Genomic DNA, 22,446 nt, shown 5'->3' on the forward strand with positions numbered 1-22,446 from the left:
AACAACCGTAGTACATCCTTAATGATCCATAGAAGAATGTAATAATCCATACTTAAACCGTGCTTATCCATACTTAATCGTAGTAATCCCCGGCCTCAAGCCCCGGTCACACTGTCAAGGATGAGAGGATGCCGGGTTAGCCACGGATACGATACAACATCATTCGTGGCAATCCGTTGTGGTCCGTACTAAACTGTACTGATCCTTAGCGATCCATAGTGACCCGTAGCACTACCCGTTGTTAGCCAACGCCTATCCTTAATAATCTTTGGTTTATCCATCAAAAACTGTGGTGCATCTGTAGGGGACCGCGGACAGACCACTATCCAGGGTCATCTGTCGTGGATCCGGCCAGACGATCCTTGACAGTGTGACTGGGGCTTTACTTTGGTTGTTTCGTCAGTTATCTTCATCGTTGTGTTGAAAATGAAGATTTAACCCATGCAATTTGATGGCAATCTGTAAAGACTTTATTTCCATAGATTTTGTTTGGGTTTTTAAAAAAACGTTTTGCAAGTCGATATGTGTTTAAAACTTAATAATAGATGTTGGCAAATGGACTATAAACAAAGAAATATTTATACAGTTAAAAAGATTATTACTTCAAAGCTTTTGAAAACATGTTTATTCAATTGTTTTGTCATACATCTGTTGGTGAGAACATAATGCATTATTTGTGTTAACACATGGCAGTAAAACATGTTACCAATTTAAATACATACACGTCATACAATTGGTTGCTCCTATGTGAGGACATGATCACCACAGCCAATGAAATAATTAGGACCAAAATTGATTGCTCTTAAGACATATAAGTGAAATTAAAATAGATTGTTCTGTGATGTGTAAGTTTCAAGCACAAGCTCCGTAAATAAGTTTAAGTTGGAAAACACATTTATATTTCTTTTCAAACTGATTTGTGAGACTATGTAACAATTTGATTACTACACTCATGTCCATTAGATACCATTTATCCAACAACAAAAAAAAGGTATCCAAATCTATTTTGCATGTTAAATTCGTTTTGAAACAGTATCGGACAACAACTCATATTCTCTATATATAATTACAAATGAAAAATCTCAAAGGTGAAATAAAATACTAATAATTGTAATAATTCAAATTTATTATAGGTTTTTAATTATTAACATGATAATTGCATTTTCCTGAATATTGTAGTATTTAAGATTTAACTTTAAGATTTAAAGCAAACAAAGATAAACATTTTGGTAGTTCATTTAACACATTCTAAACAGGTATAGTGTACTCCAGTGCGGATTGAGAATTTTGGTAGTTCATTTAACACATTCTAAACAGGTATAGTGTACTCCAGTGTGGGTCGAGGATTTTGGTAGTTCATTTAACACATTCTAAACAGGTATAGTGTACTCCTGTGTGGGTCGAGGATTTTGGTAGTTCATTTAACACATTCTAAACAGGTATAGTGTACTCCAGTGCAGATTGAGGATTTTGGTAGTTCATTTAACACATTCTAAACAGGTATAGTGTACTCCAGTGTGGGTCGAGGATTTTGGTAGTTCATTTAACACATTCTAAACAGGTATAGTGTACTCCAGTGTGGGTCGAGGATTTTGGTAGTTCATTTAACACATTCTAAACAGGTATAGTGTACTCCAGTGTGGGTCGAGGATTTTGGTAGTTCATTTAACACATTCTAAACAGGTATAGTGTACTCCAGTGCGGATTGAGAATTTTTTGCTGCGGTATGTCTACATGCAATTTAAGTACTACTTCAATGGAAGTTTTAAAAAATAACGGGGAATCCATCTTAAAATAAATGGAGGGAAAAAAAGGTTTTCATCATAAGCAGACAGGTCCATCACTGGATCTGCAACTGTACTCCCATATTTTTAATACCCCTCCTATTCTTACTCCCTGATTAAAATAAATATAAATATTTGTATATGATGTTCAGATCTCAAAATTAATTTGCTTGTCTTACATAATATCTAACTGAGCTGGACTGGACTGGACTGATTGTTTAACATGCACATTCAGAACAAGCTGTTGTAGCACACGCCTGTCCTGGACACAGGTACCGGCCTCAGCCAGTTTCTCTGTCCAAAACAGGAACCTAACTAAGCTGTTAGTGTGCACTGTCATGTCACTGCAATTACATGTACTCATTTAAAAAATCAGCACTTTCAGAATTTTGTAGCTACTTAAACATTTTGTTTAAAAATCGCTATATTTATTTTACATAACAATCAATACAAAGATGTCTTTTTGTACTTTTACATGTATGGTTGAAATTATTCTTTCTTACTGGATACCTAAAACTGAGCTCGTACTTTTTTTTATTTTTTTTATTTAAAAAAAATCGCCACAAACATTCACCATATTGATTATTTTGTCGCCACTTTCATATTTGTATCATAATTGGCGATTGTGGCAACCGACAGGCCGAGCACTGCCTTCATTATTCTTCATCTTGTCATGTTTGCACACCATTCTGTCATCACAAATAAAATTATGTTCATGATATCAATTTTATTATTGTGTACTATTATTAACTTTTTAAAAAAAATATAAAAATGTATACTGCACACTGTTTATGTTGCTGAATATATAGAGCCTATTAACTAGTTAATGATGTAGGATATTAATTTTATCCTGTGAAAGTAAGAATGGGAAATTCTGTAAAGCTTGCTGAGAGGAATGTCCCATTCAGACTAAACAAGATAAAGCTGATATTCTACATCATACATACTGACTAGTTATTACTATTATTCTGTAATCAATAAAAAAAAAACATCAGGCAGAAAAACTATTATTTTTGTTTATTGCAGTTGTATCATACGATGACCTAAATCAAATGAACAATTTTAAAGTACTGTCAAAAGTCATAATCTGCTGGTATATGTTTATAACTTTGCTTCAATCGGTCATCCTAATTGGCCAACAGAAACTGCAGGATAAAAGAAAGTCTAGGTGAAAAGCAGTATGACAGAATATATAGACAGATGGATTCCGTTCAAGTAGAGCTGCCCCATGTAGAACCCTGCACCGTGTCTGACGCTGTGTGATCTGCACCCGACACCAGATATCCACCGACACATCTTCACTAATGCCCATGTCTGAAAAATTGTCTCCACAGTGTAACAAAACAATCTAGTCAATTCCATCAATCAGGCAGGCATCGGTGAGAGTTCATTTCAATATCTTTCATTTAACTGTGATTAGTTCACATTTATTGATAAAATTATTATGTTTCTTCTTTTGAGCTTTTTGAAAATATGTGTATAGAGAGAGGTTATTACCAGAATGAGTTTCAATATGATCAATACTATAATATGGTGTATATTATATTAAGAATAAAAAAGTGAATTATGAAAGCCTCTGTTGATAATTACAAAACATTGCATTTGAAATTTTGAGTGCAATCACATTATATATATTTTTCTTTTCTTTTTTGGGGGGAGGTCAATAAAATGACCTGAAAATTAATTTATCTGAATACCTCTAGGATTGCCAAAAAGCCTTACTCTGAATATTCATAATGTATAAAATTCACATTAAAACTTCTAGACTTCACGATTCCATTTAGGCACACCAACTTCCCTTGGCGATTGTTAAAGCACCTGTGATGAAATACCGATTCTTATGCAATACTAAAATGTAATAATTCATGCTTTTGAAACAAATCTGGACATTGGCTCAAACTTCATGCCACGTGTATGGTGTTGTAGTTAGAATCAGTGCTGTAGGGGAAAAGCTGTTACCCGATTTGTGCTCTAAAAACCAGGAAGTCATCCAAAATAAAATTAAATAATAAAAAAAACATGCTCATGAAACACCTTAGAGAGTTTCAAGTTAATCACCATCAGTTTCTTAAATATGTTCCATTGCACTTTAAAGGCAGTCATAGGAGTAATAAGTATTCTGTCTGTGGTTGTAAAACTATTTTATTACTTGTGGAGGAGGAATCGAGTGAATAAAAAATCCATATATATATATCATGCAAATGTGTGGTATGCTATACTTTATGTGTGATGTGTTGGCTTAATGCATAGACTAGTGGAATTAATATCTTGTTACAGTACATAACTGCAATGGAAATCGTCAAACCGATGAATTGTGATCGTTCTTTAAGCAGCCAAGGTGAACTCAAATGTTTTTGCTTCTTAATTAACCTACCTTGACTTGGTTTCATCCTTATCTTTAGATTTTCTTTGAAAAAAGAAGATCATTTTTTAAACAAAGGAAGCATCATGTATTAAGGATTTATGAAAAATCTGATTATTTCTTACCACCACAAAAACAATTTATATCCGATTTGTAAAGCATAAAGAGTTAAATTGGTTGCATTCTGTATATTGTTTTTTTAGTTCAAAATTGCTATTTTTAGACATTATGCCATATTTTATTTTATTTATTAAATATCAATGAGAAAAAAAAAAGGAATAAAACTTATGACAATGTTTGAGTTAAATGTTTTTTGATTTGTGCTTTTAGTTGAAATATTTGTGATTTCATAAATAATTTAAATGTCTATGATGGAATACTTCCAACATTAAGGTTACTTTTCGCACCCTTATTTTGGCTTCGTACACAATAAATAGAGCATATCTTATAATTTCAGTTGAAATCCATATTTCGTAAAAGGTACAATTTTTTAATGACAAGATTTTCTTCAAAAACATTCAGGTGCATTAGTAATGTTCAAACAAAAAAATTTCAATAGCAATTTTGCATTAGAATTTTTCCAGCATTCCTAAAACGGAAACATTATGTACCCAGTTTATGGTTATTCTAAGGAGATGCAAAGTGACGTCATTGGCATACTGATGACATTCAATTCAAAATTATTACAATGCCTCGCCACATTAAAATAAAAACTAGTCTACTAACCTTGACCCCTGTCAAATTTCTATGACAAGCAGACAACACAAGTTACAGATCAATTTTTTTATTTCTCATAATTCTGAACAAAATATTAATTTTAAGTTTTAAACGATGAAAGAAATAAAAAGTACCTTTTGTCAAATATATCATATAAAAACATTATCGTTGGATACGCTTTATTTATTGTGTACAAAGCCAAAACAAGGGTCCGAAAAGTGACTGTTGTTGACCGTAGTTGAGTATTTTAAAGAGACTGTCCCAAGTCTCCTGCCATCATAAGGTATTTCCAGCTAAGGCCAAACATGTGGCGATGTGGCTTTTTTTTTATAATTTTTTTTTTATTAAAGCATGGATTGCACAGAAAAGGTGAGTATATTTGATACTGAAATAAGGGACATATTTAGACTGAAATCAGAATGCACATATTAGTTCATGCATGATGGCATTTTGGCTCCAAATGTGGTTTTACGTCATAGCCAAAAAAGCCCATCAAAAATCGATGTCATACCAAGGGATATTAAAAAAACTAAAAAACCTTTGATGCACAAGGGTCAAAATCGACGCATGCTGACCAGAGACCGGAAATTTATTTTGTTGGGCCTAATAAAGTTCTTTTACTTACAAAAACTACATTATATTAAATACATTTTCTTCTTTAGAATATCATTTTCTGTTTATTTAATTTGTTTTGGTCATCCTAATGTTTGTAGTAGCCTCAATTGGATTTTTCTCCAAATAATTTCCTACACATGAAAAAATATATTATATATAAAGTTTGTGCTACTACTAACTCTAAGTCAGAAACATAATAAATGGACACCAATATTCTAAACAAGAAAGTGTTGTTAAATATTTTTAAAAGGCTCTGTTAATTTGACATACATATGTTAATAATGGCAGTTAATAATGGCAGCTAAATCAGAACAGTCACTTTAAGCATTAATTTTGTTTTAAATATACTATTAGAGATAAAAATGACCATTAAAAAAATCCATAACATTCTGGCAGACCTGTCAACCCTCCCAGATTCTGTGGGAGACTCCCGATATTTGATAAAGTCTCTGAAGTTTTAAAGTAGGGAAAGTTAGAAAGAATTTCATCAAGGAAATAGGAGGTATAGTTTTCCAGTGACAATAAAATCCATAATTCTAGAAAAATCTGGACATTTTTTATTCCTGCATTATGATCATATATTTCTACCAAAAATATTAATTATTAAATACGCAAAGACATCAGTTTCAAAGTAAACAACTTGCTGCTATACCATTCCTCTCCCGTCAAATCTATTCAATCGATTTGGACTAGTATAAACTACTGTTTCAATTTCAAATCATGTTTCAGAAGTTGTTCCCACTTCACTGAGTCTTTGTTTGTTTGATGAACGACACCACTAGAGCACTTTGATTTATTAATCATCCGGTATTAGATGTCAAATACATGTATTTGGTAATTCCTACATAATTATTATGTTCTTAAGACAGGAAACCTGCAACATTTTTCACATAGGTAGCAAGGTATCTTTTATATGCACCACCTCAGAAGACAGGATAGCATATACATGTACTGTGACCTTTGATATACCACTCGTGGTGCACGGGTTGGAAAGCGAAATAGCCCAATGGGCCCATCAACAGGGATCAATCCCAGACCGATCGTGCATCTGAATATCCAAACTGTTAACACTTTAAAAACAACGTATCTGTACAAGTGTCTCATTTAGGAGGACAGCCACTACCGGTCTCGGTGGCGCAGTAGTGAAACCATCGGACTACAGCTAACTTTGGGTGAGCAAAATACTTCGCCAAATTGTTTATTAAACTTAAAAAATTGCAGAAATCAACCATTATTTTATTTAAAATGTCAATTATTACATGAAATTATTTCGCCAAATTAAAATACAATTCGCCAACTGCTTTTAAAATTGGCAGTTGGCGAATTTGGCGAGTGCCAGAGCTAGCCCTGCTACAGGCTGGTAGGTACAGGGTTCGCAGCCCGGTACCGGCTCTAACCCAGAGCGAGTTCTTAAAGGGCTCAATGGGTAAGTGTAAGGTCACTACACCCTCTTCTCTCTCACTAACCACTAACCAACTAACAACACAACTAACCTACTGTCCTGGACAGACAGCCCAGATAGCTGAGGTGTGTGTGCCCAGGACAGCGTGTTTGAACCTTAATTGGATATAAGCATGAAAATAAATTGAAATGAAAATGATAGCCACTCCCAGACTAGTTTTGACTGCTGTCATTAATCATTATCAGATGTCTCACCTACGGGACTGCAATTGCATAGCATGATACAGCCTCTATTGAAAAATAACAAGTTAACATGTTTATGTTTTATTAAATAGTCTTCTTTTTTTGTGTTTTTACAATACATTATAGTATATATTCATAGTAAATATTAGGTTTTTGTTTCAAAAAGCAAGTAAATACACCCTGTGTAACAAAATATGACAATATATTTACTCTCATTCTAAAATAAACTGAATAACTTCATAAAGGAATGATTATAGTATAAATATATTTCTAGGTAAAGCCAATGAATATATTGCCGATGATAAAGCCATTATATTATAATAAGCAATCCCTATGTAAACAAATTGCCCATTGTTGAAACAAGCCTGTTGTTAAAGAGAAAGCCAAGGCACATGAGCAAGGCAGCTGCGCTATTAATTCCGCCAATATTTAAATGAACAGTATATTATTAGAAATAGAGAAATGCTGTACATTACACATACACAACACATGAACATTACAAACATAACAGTGATGCACAGATATAATATATAACACAATAGTCACAAAACAAAACACATGAATGACACATTAATTTTATCAGAGCTGAATGAAACGACAGAAAAATTAATTTCTATCGGCTCTCTTTGATCGCTGTACTTGATACACAAACTATTAAAGGGATATACCCTAGTTTTAACCAGTGAAAATTAACACTAAGTTTAGTTAATGTACAAACCTGTAACACATTTGGATAAAATTACATTTGAGTGAAACATTTAGTCTGTGACTTTGAAATGGTGAAATACCCTCTAAAATAGACAAAAACTCGACTCCATAATTGTTACTTCTCAGACGCACGTGCGTTTTTAAAAATATGAGAAAAGCGTTTTGTGATATTAAAAACACCAGGATGACTAAAAACACTTCGAATGTACGGAAATTGATAATTTAAAGAATAAAATCTAAGTAAAGTATGATTTAAGTTACCAAAAATGGTTATAATAGTAAAAAAATATGTGTTTGTGTTTAATAACTAGGGTACGTCCCTTTAATTGTCTACACGGTCGACACTTTGCAACAGATGTTTAACAGAAGGAAAGAAATGTGTAAAGTCACAGACCCAAGCTTTAACCCATGACAATGGACACTAAGTTTGGATAATCTATAAATCTGTAAGACATTTGGATAAAGTTAAAATAGAGTGAAACGTGGAAATGTTTTATTTAAAGATGCACTCAACATGTTTTATTTACGGTTACATGGCATTAAGGACCACAAATATATTGAGAGAGGAAACCCGCTGTTGCCACTTCATGAGCTACTCTTTCCGATTAGCAGCAAGGGATCTTTTATTTGCACTTCCCACAAGCAAGTTAAAATAGAGTGAAACAAGGAAATGTTTTATTTAACAATGCACTCAACACATTTTATTTATGGTTATATGGTGTCAGGCATATGGTTAAGGGCCACACATATATTGAGAGAGGAAACCTGCTGTCGTCACTTCATGGGCTACTCTTTTCGATTAGCAGCAAGGGATCTTTTATATGCACCATCCCACAGACAGAACAGTACATACCACGGCCTTTTTTACACCAGTTGTGGAGAGAGTGAAACAAGCGTCTGTGATACTGAAATGGGGAAATACTCTTAAAAAAAAAAAAAAGACAAGCTCATCTCCTTAACGGTTACTTTTCAGAGGTATGTGCATTTTTAAAAATATGAAAAATGCATTTTGTGTTCTTAGAAACACCAGGATAAAACAAAAGAGTTTTTGTTTTTGTTTTGGGTTTTTTTGGGGGGGAGGGGGGCAGAATATGCTCACCTTTCACAAACACCTGGGATGCATTCAGCCATTCCAAGCGGAAAAACGTTCGCAAGACTGGTTTGTGCGCTTCACAGTAAACCAAATGGCCACGTTGGGAACCAATCAATAAGTTCGCGAACATTAGCAAAACGTTTTGCTGGCTGAACTTGGGGCTGATAACATCAGTTTTGACAGTGATTCATGAGTGCATGTCATCACAGCTGTACTTATTCCAATGAGCTCTGTCCTGTGATAGTTTTGATTTAGTAAACTAGTCTGGGAGTGGCAGTTCTCTTTGTGGCAGTGCAAGGACGAAATCTTCAGTACAAGATCTCCTTGGGAATGGCTGTCCTCCTATAGATGAGGCACTAGATAGAGATTCATGGAATCAACCATTATTTTGCCAAATGCCCATTCAACTCTGCATTGTGCAGAGATATGGGTTAGATCAAGTATTACGATTTTGTCAATGAAATTTCATTGATTTAGGTCCTAAAGTTGTAAAACATGAAAACTTAATGTTGGAGCTATTTAAACATTTTCATTTTATTTCCACACATTTTCGTGCTTATATCCAATTAAGGTTCAAGCACATTGTCCTAGGCACACACCTCAGCTATCTGGGCTGTCTGTCCAGGACAGTGGATTAGTTGTTAGTGGTTAGTGAGAGAGAAGAGGGTGTAGTGGCCTTACACCTACCCATTGAGTCGTTAAAACGAACTCTGGGTGGGAGCCGGTACCAGGCTGCGAACCCTGTACTACCAGCCTTATGTCCGATGGCTTAACCATTACACCACCGAGGCCGGTTATTTAAACATAAAATTTTACTAACATTAAGGGGAGACAAAAATTACCTACTGATTGCAAACAGGATGGGATAGGAATTCTTTATGTGCCCATTTTCATCTGGATTGCAAACCGATTAATGTGTTAGTTGGGGTTTCCTCTGTATCTGTCAATGGGAGGGGAAACATAAATGATGTGGTGTCCTTCAACATTCCTTTCCTTGAAACAGTTGCAGAAAGACATTAGTGTGTGTGTGTGTGTGTATCAAACTGGAACATTAGACATTAGTGTGGGTGGGTGTGTATCAAACTGGAACATTAGACATTAGTGTGTATCAAACTGGAACATTAGACATTAGTGTGGGTGTGTGTATCAAACTGGAACATTAGACATTAGTGTGTATCAAACTGGAACATTAGACATTAGTGTGTATCAAACTGGAACATTAGACATTAGTGTGTATCAAACTGGAACATTAGACATTAGTGTGCATCAAACTGGAACATTAGACATTACCGGTAGTGTGTATCAAACTGGAACATTAGACATTAGTGTGTGTAACAAACTGGAATGTTAGACAATACTGTGTGTATATCAAACTGGAATGTTAGACAATAGTGTGTGTATATCAAACTGGAATGTTAGACAATAGTGTGTGTATATCAAACTGGAATGTTAGACAATAGTGTGTGTATATCAAACTGGAATGTTAGACAATAGTGTGTGTATATCAAACTGGAATGTTAGACAACAGTGTGAGTATATCAAACTGGAATGTTAGACAATAGTTCAAGTACATGGAAAGAATAATGAACAAAGTTGGTGAGAACACCATAAATTATTTTTTGATAACACAATTTCAAGACATAAGACTGGTTGCTCCTAGGTGATGACCAGGTCACCAGTGCTATGCAGCCAATGAAAAACAACATGATGGAAATAGATTACACTGTGACGTATAGTTAACCTGACATCCATGTGTCTGTGATGCGTAAGTTAGCTACAAGTGCAACAGCTGTAAATAACGTTTAGTCAATAAAGATGTTAAAATTTGCTTAAAACCTGGTTTTTGAGGATATGTAAGAAATAGAACAATGCATTCTTTTCCGTTAGATACCATTTATCTCACAACTCGTTGTTTAAAAACGTATCAAACTTGCTTTTGCTCGTTAGATACATTTTAAAACAACTCGTTGTGAAATAAATGGTATCTAACGGCCACTCATGTATTATTCTCTATGTAAATTAGAAATGGAGGAATTATGTAAAATTGTAAAGTAGACAAGAAACAGACAAATGAAAGCAGCAGAAAATTGATGTGAATGACAGCAAATGTGAACATAATCTTGTCCAAGTACAGGTTTATGTGAACGCCAGCATGTGTGAACAAAATCATATCCGAGTACAGGTTTATGTGAATGCCAGCATGTGTGAGCATCATCATATATGAACGACAGCATATGTGAACACAATCTTACATGGACACCAGCATATGCAAATGTGTGAATATAATCACAGGATCGGTCAGCATATGGAAATATAATTGTACATGAACACAAGCACATGAGATCATGTGTGAACATAATCACATAACTGTGAACATAATGACATATAAATGGCAGCATGTGTGAACATAATCACACAGTTCAGCTGTAAACGTGAACACAAAGAGATGTGAACGCCAGCAAAAAATTGTACAACGCCAAGAAACTTACTGATAAAACAGTTGAAAAAAATCATCCTTGCGTACAGAAAAATAAAATGTATTTGTAGAATATTAATATTATTATAACAATTCCTTCAAACATAAACAAATGCAACATTTATAAAAAAAAATGTTTTAATATATCATAGTGAAACAGATAAACCATTGTAACAAATAATATTACTTTTGGTTATAGAATTTTAACCATCTAAACAATACATATTAAGGTAAAGCAAAGATACTAACTTCATTTTAATGATGTTTATATATTAAAGCTAGGCGACCTTTTAGTAAAGACGTTATATCAGACTTATATTTGTTTTGAATTATCACAGACGAGCTCTATCAATGAGTTTTGGCAGGATGATTTATCAATATTATTATCTAGAAACTTGTGACCTGAACTTTTGGGACCGAATTTACACAGCCTGTTTATGTCTTACACGCACGTAACTACATACATTTACAATGCTTACATATCTGCGTTTAAGAAAAACAGGCTTTGTAAATTTGGCTCTTAGTATCTAAACCTCAAAACTTGTAAGTTTATGACTACAAAAAGGTAATGTCTTACACGCATGTAACTACATACATTTACAAGGCTTACACACCTGCGTTTAAGAAAAACAGGCTTTGTAAATTTGGCTCTTAGTATCTAAACCTCAAAACTTGTAAGTTTATGACTACAAAAAGGTAATGGTGATCCATTAGTAACATTTGGGGAAGACAAGAATTTAAATAACCTGGGTTTATGTGAAAATTTAAATAACCTGGGTTTATGTGAGAATTTAAATAACCTTGGTTTATGTGAAAATTTAAATAACCTGGGTTTATGTGAGAATTTAAATAACCAGGGTTTATGTAAGAATTTAAATAACCTGGGTTTGTTTGAGAATTTAAATAACCTGGGTTTATGTAAGAATTTAAATAACCAGGGTTAATGTAAGAATTTAAATAACCAGGGTTTGTGTGAGAATTTAAATAACCTGTGTTTATGTGAGAATTTTAATAACCTGTGTTTATGTGATTCTAAACACCATCAAAGCAGGTTTCTAACACAACAGCTATTTTTATCCTGCAACCAATGTTTCCATTGACAGAATATGATGATGAATAAAGCAAACTCATGTAATGTCACACATTACAAAATTGCTCATTTGACCTCTAGGTCATCGTACACTGTGGCTGAAATAACAGAAATAATAGCTTTTCCCCTTAATTTTTATGATTTGCAGGATAAAGATAATAACTAGTTAATGACGTCAGATATCTGCTTTATCCTGTTCAGGTCGAATGAGAAAGTCTGCTTTGCAGAGCCTCGCGGGATTTCCCATTCTTACCTTCACAGGACAAAGCAGATATCCAACGTCATTAACTAGTTATTCTCTATGTACATGGATTGTCTTTTCTGTGCTAGTCTTCATAATATTATAGTCTCTCATTTTTACTCTCTTTTTTTCTTCTTTTTGGGGGGTGGGGGGTGAGGGTGGAGTGGACTTTTAAAACATGTGATCTGGAGTGAAATAATTTCTAGCATGAAATCTTTTGCTCTGTAAGAAAATTTGCATGATAATTTATACCACTATATTGATTTGATGTTTTTAATGATAATGATATGTTAAGTGAGGCGATGGACAAATCTGTAAATTATTTTAGCCAGGACACAACCATGTATAAATGTCTCCTGGACTATCTTACACAAAGATCATAATTTCAATATGCTGTTTTGTGTTTGATTCAAAACGCCAATGACCTTTTAAGCTCCAAGAATTTGCTTAATATCAAACACATCTATTAATGTAGAATGTGAAAAATATTTGCAGAAACTGTTTAAGATCCTATTCATGTATCATTTTTCTCTAATCACCGGTGATACATTTTCCCTAAACACCATTCGATATTGTAGCTTAAGACAAACAGATAATATATTTTAATTGAATAAATGTGAAATCTGAAGACACCGAAAAGCTGATATTTACAAATAGCAATATATTTATGTATAAAAAGACGGTCATCAATATCTTTGTACTAGAAAAGGCAAATTCAAATAAGAAGTAGTCTTCTAAATAAATGATATAATATTTCTGAAATCCTTATTATCACCAAGAAAAAATTAATCTAGCATATAATTTTACAATTTCAGATGTCCAGGCTTTGACTTTGCAATGGTAATTAAAAACCAGTGCTTCTTCAGTCTGGTAAATGTACACATAATACAGAAATTAGGTTTTCCTCAAAATGAAGGTCTTTTATTCAAGAAAACTGACCATAAATATGCATGAATCTACTTAACAGTAATATATATATAAAAATATATATATAAAAAATTTAAAGTGTGTAATAAAAGCCATAACGATTACAAATCTGCCATTAGCATATTCAATTCTGTATCTCTCTACAAGACTGATTTCAAAAGATTTTATGATAGAGTTGTGATGGTACGCAGACATGACTCATTGTCAGGTGCCTTGACTACAGAGTAGAGCTGGTCTATAAGTATATGGTTCTCATTCTATCTGTAGGAGGATTGTCACTTTTTTAGTGCACACCAATAAAGGCACAAAAAAAACTTTCTACAACTTCCGTCTGAATGCACACACAGATGTGCATAAAATAATATTTCAAGCAAGGATTTGATATGCTCCAAGTTGATTTTCATTACTCACAACCACAAGTTTATGTACTAATTAGTGTAAAACTGATTAAAGAAGAATATAAAAATGTCTTTTTTTAAACTACCAATTATCCTGTCTTTAAATTGTGTATAATAATTATTATAAAATGTTTACAAAAGAATACATTTTAAAAGATTTTGTTGGTACCTTTCTGAAGCAGATGCTATTTCTTCACAAAATTAAGTGATGACATTTATAGAATGGATATCTAGCTGAGCGAATTCACAAAAAATTAAAATGTTGCTAATAATGTGATATTAGTTAAGACATTCTGTATATAAACAGGGGATCGAAGAATATCTTATTTTCAAGTTAATTGTATTTACAAACAAGTTGCCTCCTTTTAGAATGCAAGTTTGTACATGACCTTTGAGAACAGCTTTACTTAAAGGGACACATGTTTAATATACAGGGACATGGAGTGGCCTAAATGGGACATGCATTTATCTAACTACGTTAAACTACCTAACTGAGACATAGCTTTAATTAACTCTGACATAGATTTGTTTGGTCTTTATATCATTGGGGTGGACTTTATTTAAAGGCATATTGTCACAGACCACTGACCTATTTAATGGTCTAACAAAGCATTACCTGAACAAAAATAATTTGATTTGTCCCTAAATGTACTTTATTCAACCATCTTCATAACCACCATACTCCATTTATTAATGACATTTTGTAAAAATAATTGAATTATGGCAATGGTCCATAATTCAAAAACTAAAATTGCTGAGAGGGATGACATGGATTTCACTCCATCATGGTTCAGTTAAGGTGATGATCTGGTTTCCAATAATTAATGTAATTTTTAATTATTATCCATTTTTAGAGAAATAAGGTCTTTAAATCTGTGACAATATGCCTTTAATAGGGACATAATTAAGTGTTTGAAAATTGGAGCAAGGATTTATTTGACTAGTACAGGAACTTACCACAATAGGGCACAGCTTTACCCAAATGGAAATCTGAACAGGGCTTTATATAATTGGAAATTGGTTTTACACAACTGGAAGAGGGATTTCCAAAATTGGGACCGGAATGTACCTAATTTGGACAAAAGATTTACGTAACTAGGAGAATAACTTTACTTAAATGGTGAAGGGTGCGTCACAATACTTAACGGCACATGTTTTACAAAAGCTATGTGTTCTGATAAACTCGGTCTGGCGTTGTGAGATTTGTTTAGATTGCGGTGTGAATAACCGCTGATTTGTCCACGTAATTTGCTGGTCTCGCCACCAAGTGAATTACGGGCTTTGGTCTCTGCAATACTGCCAAAAGCCAAAGGTTTGACCGCAGTTTTCTTAGAATAAATTTCTTTCGATGAAGCTGGTAGCTTGTCCACCGGTCGCCTGACATGTGTCCTAGCAATGATCTCCCGTGCAGCATCCTTGGGATTTTGTGGCTGTGAAGAGTGAAAGTAAACATGCACAAGTGAACTGTGAACGTAGGTGAACTGTTGAAAGTATATAATGTCAAAACAAACACACAAAAAAACCCATCAGTGCTAGCAGGCAGTACAAGCTTGTACATGTGAACAATGAGAAAAGGTGAAATGTTAAAGTATATAATGTTTTTAAAAAAACATTACTAGCAGCCATTATAATCAAGTAAAGGTGAACAAGAAGAAAAATGAACTGTTAAAGAAAGAAAAAATAAATAAAGTATTAGCAGGCAGTATAATTAAGTATATGTGAATAGTGAGACAAAAAAAATAAACGAAAAGTTTGTTTTTGTTTAACTACACCACTAGAGCACATTGATTAATGAATCCTCGGCTATTAGATGTTAAACATTATGCAATTCTGACATAGTCATCAGAGGAAACCTGCTACATTTTTCCTAATGCAGCAAGGGATCTTTTATATGCACTTTCCCACAAACAGGATAGCACATACCATGGCCTTTGAGCAGTTGTGGTACACTGGTTGGAACGAGAAAAAATCTAATCAGTTAAATGAATTCACCGAGGTGGTTCGATCCTGCGACGCAAGCATCTCAAGCAAGCACTCAACTGACTGAGCTAAATCCCCCCCCCCCCCCCCAGTGAGACAAAGTGAAGTGTTAAAGTATATAATGTAAAGCAAAAGAGTATTAGCAGGTACTATAATAATGAAAATGTGAACATTGAGGAAAGGTGAATCGTTAAAAACCTAAAAAAAACAAAGGTACTAGCACGCAATATAAATAGCATTAGTAGGAAATGTTTTATTTAACGACGCACCGAACACATTTTATTTACAGTTATATTTGGCGTCAGACATATGGTTAAGGACCACACAGATATTGAGAGAGGAAACCCGCTGTCGCCGTTTCATGGACTACTCTTTTCGATTAGCAGCAAGGGATCTTTTATATGCACCATCCCACAGACAGGGTAGTATATACCACAGCCTTTGATATACCAGTTGTGGTGCACTGGCTGGAAACGAGAAATAGCCCACCGACAGGGATCGATCCTAGACCGACCGCACATCGGGCAAGCGCTTTACCACTGGGCTACATCCCGCCCATTATTAGCAGAGAGTATAAGCATTATAATACACATTATGTATGTAGTTATACAATTTTAAAACTAGTTCTAGGAGGCTGTGATTTAGAATACATTGAATTACTTATAAAAAGAACACCTGCTATTATTTTTAACTATAGGCACACAACATCTCTACTGACAATGGAAAGATAAATTTATGATTTATAATTGCATTGGTCATCTTACAGAGACAATTTGGTAATGATGTTAACCATATAAATTAAAGATTTAAAAGCATTTCTTTGAAGACTTGTTACATTAAAATTTATAGTTTAAATATCTAAACCTCTTGAATAACTGATCACTGAGAGTAACTTTTATCATTAAATTAACTTTGTTACCAAATTACTAAATGTAGCAATAATACGCATTTTGTTTAGTTGAGAACATTTTAATCTGGCTATATAATTTTAAACACAATTTTAAGATAGGTACTGGTGTCCACATCATATATTGCTATTTTGGGGTCAAGCTACTGGCAGTAGGGTCACTTTATATCAGCATTACTACATTTATAAAACTAGCAGGGGTGGGCAGGATTTTGAATATATATATATATATGTATATATGTATCTATGTATCTATATATCTATATATATATATAGTTTCAAAATCCTGCCCACAAAAACAAACGTAAAACAAAGTATTGTTTAGGATAGGTCGTTGTTGTTTTCTACTGTGCTTTTTGGTTTGTGATTTTTTTTTCAATTAAAAACAAAAACAAAAAACAAATATCCAAATTTCATCAAAACATATGTCCTTAATCCAAAACATAAATAATTGCACGCAGAATATGCCTGCTAAAAAGCACACCCAGCATGGAAATATGGCAAGATGTGCAAGCCTTAAGTAAAAGCGCAAGAATGACAGACATGGCGGCCATGAAGAACGACATCATAGGCATAACATAAATACACAATAGACATATGACACGCATGGAAGACTTGAACAGCATGAAACATGACATGAACAATAAAATAAAAAAATGATCGGCGTAATATGAAGAGGCATGAAAAACAGCCAAGTTTTAGAGCAGTATAAGATTGAATCTTTTCCCATGGTAAAATAAAACACTGTTACCTATACCGTGGATACAAATGACATTAAAAATGTAAATAAAAGATTACTGCAAATGACTGGTAATTTATTCTAACATTCAAAATGAATAATATAGTCACTAACTGTTCCTAAATGTGACATATACCTGTATTTTAAATCTGGTTTTATGATGTGGATATACAAGTTATTTGTACAGAACAGTATTAGAGAAAGCCATTGCTGAAAATATTGCACTAACAGGATAAGGTGGGGGTGGGGGGTGGGGGTGAGGGTAAAATGAAGATACCCAAATTATTATTTTAACTGGCCTCATTTCAAATACACATCCCAGGAAGGAAGGAAATGTTTTATTTAACGATGCACTCAACACATTTTATTTACGGTTCTATGGCGTCGGACATATGGTTAAGGACCACATCCCAGGAACCCAGACTGAGTTTTAATGGCTCACTGGGGAGAAATCTGCGCACTACACCAACTTCTCTCTCATTCACGCCTCTGAGAATTGGGGGCGAGACGTAGCCCAGTGGTAAAGCATTCGCTTGATGCACGGTCGGTCTAGGATTGATCCCCGTTGGTGGACCCATTTGGCTATTTCTCGTTCCAGCCAGTGCTCCACAACTGGTGTAACAAAGGCCATGGTATGTACTATCCTGTCTGTGTGATGGTGCATATAAAAGATCCCTTGCTGCTAATCGAAAAGAGTAGCCCACGAAGTGACGACAGTGGGTTTCCTCTCTCAATATCTGTGTGGTCCTTAACCATATGTCTGACGCCATATAACCATAAATAAAATGTGATGAGTGTGTCGTTAAATAAATCATTTCCTTCCTTCCTTCCTTCCTGAGAATTGAACATTTGCGTAATCCATTTATGGGATACGCAAAAACAAATTCAGGTAACCCATTTTGTGTTTAGATAACCCATCATGTAAATGTCACAAATTCAGGTAACCCATTTTGTGTTTAGATAACCCATCATGTAAATGTCATAAATTCAGGTAACCCATTTTGTGTTTAGATAACCCATCATATAAATTCAGGTAACCCATTTTGTGTTTAGATAACTCATCATGGAAATGTCATAAATTCAAGTAACCCATTTCGTGTTTAGATAACCCATCATGGAAATATCATAAATTCAGGTAACCCATTTCGTGTTTAGATAACCCATCATGTAAATGTCATAAATTCAGGTAACCCATTTCGTGTTTAGATAACCCATCATGTAAATGTCATAAATAACCCATTTCAGATAACCCATCATGTAAATGTCATAAATTCAGGTAACCCATTTCGTGTTTAGATAACCCATCATGTAAATGTCATAAATTCAGGTAACCCATTTCGTGTTTAGATAACCCATCATGGAAATGTCATAAATTCAGGTAACCCATTTCGTGTTTAGATAACCCATCATGTAAATGTCATAAATTCAGGTAACCCATTTCGTGTTTAGATAACCCATCATGTAAATGTCATAAATTCAGGTAACCCATTTCGTGTTTAGATAACCCGTCATGTAAATGTCATAAATTCAGGTAACCCATTTCGTGTTTAGATAACCCATCATGTAAATGTCATAAATTCAGGTAACCCATTTCGTGTTTAGATAACCCATCATGGAAATGTCATAAATTCAGGTAACCCATTTCGTGTTTAGATAACCCATCATGTAAATGTCATAAATTCAGGTAACCCATTTCGTGTTTAGATAACCCATCATGTAAATGTCATAAATTCAATGTGTGAAAAAAAAATGGGTTATGCAAACTATACTTACGCGAGTAAACGCACAAACAAAACTTTCGCTCTCACAATTTTCAGAAGCCTGTCACTATATAATTATAACCTCTAATGATTACCCATTAACCCACTGTCCTGGACTAACAACCCAGATAGCTGAGGTGTGTGACCAGGACAGCGTGCTTGAATTCAAGTGGATTAAGTATGAAAATAAATTAGAATGAATGAATAATAGATGAATGGATGGGTATGCTCTGTAACATGCTCATTTCTAATTGAGGTTTAGATATTTCTGCCAAAGAACCTGACAATGGTTTAACTTTTAATTTACAGGTTATGAAGGGTATAGACTGAAAAAACAATTGATCCCCACCTTCTGAATCAAATGAAATCATTTTTGAAGCAGACTTTACCAAATTATTTTAGTTAATTAAATAAAAAAAGTTACTAAATGTTCTCTAAAATTGCAAATTTGGTGATTTTCTATGACTATAAGTAAGTTCAAAATGTCATTTTAAACCAATAACTTATCTAAAATGTTTTACGTTATTGAAAAGCTCCTCCCATCTACTAACTGCCCCCACCAAATCCGTCCACCCACAATGACCCCATTACAGGCATAGATCTTCCAATACCTATGTTACACATCAACAAACTAATAATCATGCCTACCTCTCGAGTTATGACCGCGACAAAGCAGCCATTCATCTTTTCACCAGGTGAAAACTTCATGTACTTGCCACAGATACCGTCCTTTTTTTCTATATCTTCAGCGTTGAATGGCAACACAGGCGGGACAAGACGGAACGGCACTTTCTTCTGCTGAATCATGTTTATGAACTCCACGGCTTTCTGAACAACATTTTCATTCTCGGCATCGTACACAGATCGCGTGTAGTAGACAACTGCTTGACTTTTATTAACTACAAAATAATGTTTAAAAAAATATATTCTACAGTTTTCTTACTTACATATTAATTAACATTTTTGGCCTCAAATATTGATCACATATGCATGGTAACAAAACACTAAGCTTTTAAACCCCATCCCCCACCCCAGCAATATTCTACTGGGGTGGGTTTTTTTTAATTTATTAATTATATATCTGAGTTGTACAATTGTAATTAATGATACATATTTTATTTATGATTTTATCCTGTAACTTACCATAATATCTATGTCATAAACCCATTTGATATTTATCATTATTAACCCACTTAATGGGTCATTTGTTTACAAGCCAACAAAACTTGTATACCTGGGTTTAACATTTATATAACATTTGTTTAAAATGTGTCATGTCAAACTACATTTGTGCTACTCATGATGATGTCATATTTATCAAAGGAGGCGACTTTTGTACTGTGATTTACTAAATAATAAATTAATATGTTATTTTAGAAGTATTATAGGATCAATAGAAATATCAACCTTGTCTAGCCAATAGGTATTTGTTTCGGCAGAGCCTCGACAAATACCGGTTAGCATAGACTCAAATGATATTTTCCGTATTAAGAAAACTCATGATGAATCCTCTATATATTGTATGAATATTGTTGTACTAGTTTATAGCTAATAATACCTACTTAAATTATCACATTATTTATTGCAGTTAACATAAGTATACGAGACAGGGGGTGGGGGGGGGGCAACTGTCCCCTTTGTGCTGGAGCAAAACCTCAAATTCGGGAAAAAATTATACAGATATTCATGCAAAATGTGCTTATCTGAGACCTTTTTACCATGTATTTCTATCATTCTACCCTCAAAATCAGTTGTAATCCATGTAAAAATGTGTAGTAATTCATTTGCAACCCTATATAGCTGTTTGGTAGTAATGCTAATATGAATGTTATCCAGATTCGGGCAGACAGGGGGGGGGGGAGGGGACAACTGTCCCCTTTGTGCTGGAGCAAAACCTCAAATTCGGGCAAATATTATACAGATATTCATGCAAAATGTGCTTATCTGAGACCTTTTTACCATGTATTTCTATCATTCTACCCTCAAAATCAGTTGTAATCCATGTAAAAATGTGTAGTAATTCATCTGCAATCCTATATAGCTGTTTGGTAGTAATGCTAATATGAATGTTATCCAGATTCGGGCACTATTGGTTAATTAGGGCAAAAGCCAGCCTGCCCCTCCTACGAAAATGGAAGACCCTATCCTACGCCTATGGCAGTTAATCGTATATTCTTGAGTAACATAAACTAAACTTTTAACAAAACTTTTTTTTTTTTTTTTTTTCTTTTACATACTTACTCTTAAGAGCATGCCGCAATAAAGCACTGTGGTTTGATACCAATTCTGACAGCATAGACTTGTTAGTTTCATCAGACGACAAATCTTTCAAAATATTCATATCTGCAAAATATGTATGTATACACATGTATATAAGGGGCAATTCACTGTTATCAACATTTACACAACTTTACAAACCCTATGTAGTGGAGAGAGTATTAATGAAAGAAAGTACTTTTTAACCAAAAAGAATGCCAATAAAAAAAATATTTAGTGCAAAATAAACATTTTTAACATACAAAGTATGATTATAAGAGTATATGCGTTTGGAAAAACGTTGATAATTGTGGATACTAAATGTCTTTATGTACAGCTAACTCAGCATTTAAGCCACTGTTAGCCAAACAGGCGTATGAACAACGACGTTGAATTCATTGGGACAACTACCTTAATTTCCTGTGTATTGCCTATACATTTTAAAACACCTAAAAATACCCCCTGCGGACAATCTGATAGTGCGGGCTATGTGACTGGTTCTCAGCATTAAAAAATGTGTGGGCAATACAAAATGCTTGCTTCAGACATACTAAAATAAAACAAGTAAATTTACTTATTTATTATTTATAATGGTACATCGATATTTATTATCGTGTGTACCTGTCCCAATGCAACAATATCACAACACATTATTTTCCTGATTTACATTCTGCCAGATACCTTTAGATCTGTTTAAGAAATACCACCACACTTCTCATAATAACAAGCATTCAGAGTACTGCTGAAGC

General features: G+C 33.9%; 1 protein-coding gene across 4 annotated transcripts in view; it reads right to left on the reverse strand.

The window, feature by feature from the left end:
• Window positions 1–2,786: 2,786 nt before the first annotated feature.
• Window positions 2,787–22,446, reverse strand: part of LOC121374256 (putative methyltransferase NSUN7) — a 54,346-nt gene continuing 34,686 nt past the window's right edge. Inside the window, exons 8-12 of one of the 4 annotated variants that reach the window (XM_041501281.1) lie at window positions 21,683–21,784; window positions 20,090–20,340; window positions 11,413–11,438; window positions 4,159–4,191; window positions 2,955–3,098 (exon numbers count right to left, since the gene is read on the reverse strand). In XM_041501281.1, the coding sequence (XP_041357215.1) occupies window positions 3,086–3,098; window positions 4,159–4,191; window positions 11,413–11,438; window positions 20,090–20,340; window positions 21,683–21,784 (425 nt within the window). In that variant the 3' untranslated portion in view covers window positions 2,955–3,085. Of the gene's footprint in view, window positions 3,099–4,158; window positions 4,192–11,412; window positions 11,439–14,829; window positions 15,486–20,089; window positions 20,341–21,682; window positions 21,785–22,446 lie in introns of those variants that run through there. The other 3 variants (XM_041501282.1, XM_041501280.1, XM_041501279.1) reach the window with 3 other exon arrangements.

The sequence above is a fragment of the Gigantopelta aegis genome, chromosome 6 (genome assembly GCF_016097555.1).
Source record: "Gigantopelta aegis isolate Gae_Host chromosome 6, Gae_host_genome, whole genome shotgun sequence".
NCBI classification, from domain to species: Eukaryota; Metazoa; Mollusca; class Gastropoda; order Neomphalida; family Peltospiridae; genus Gigantopelta; species Gigantopelta aegis.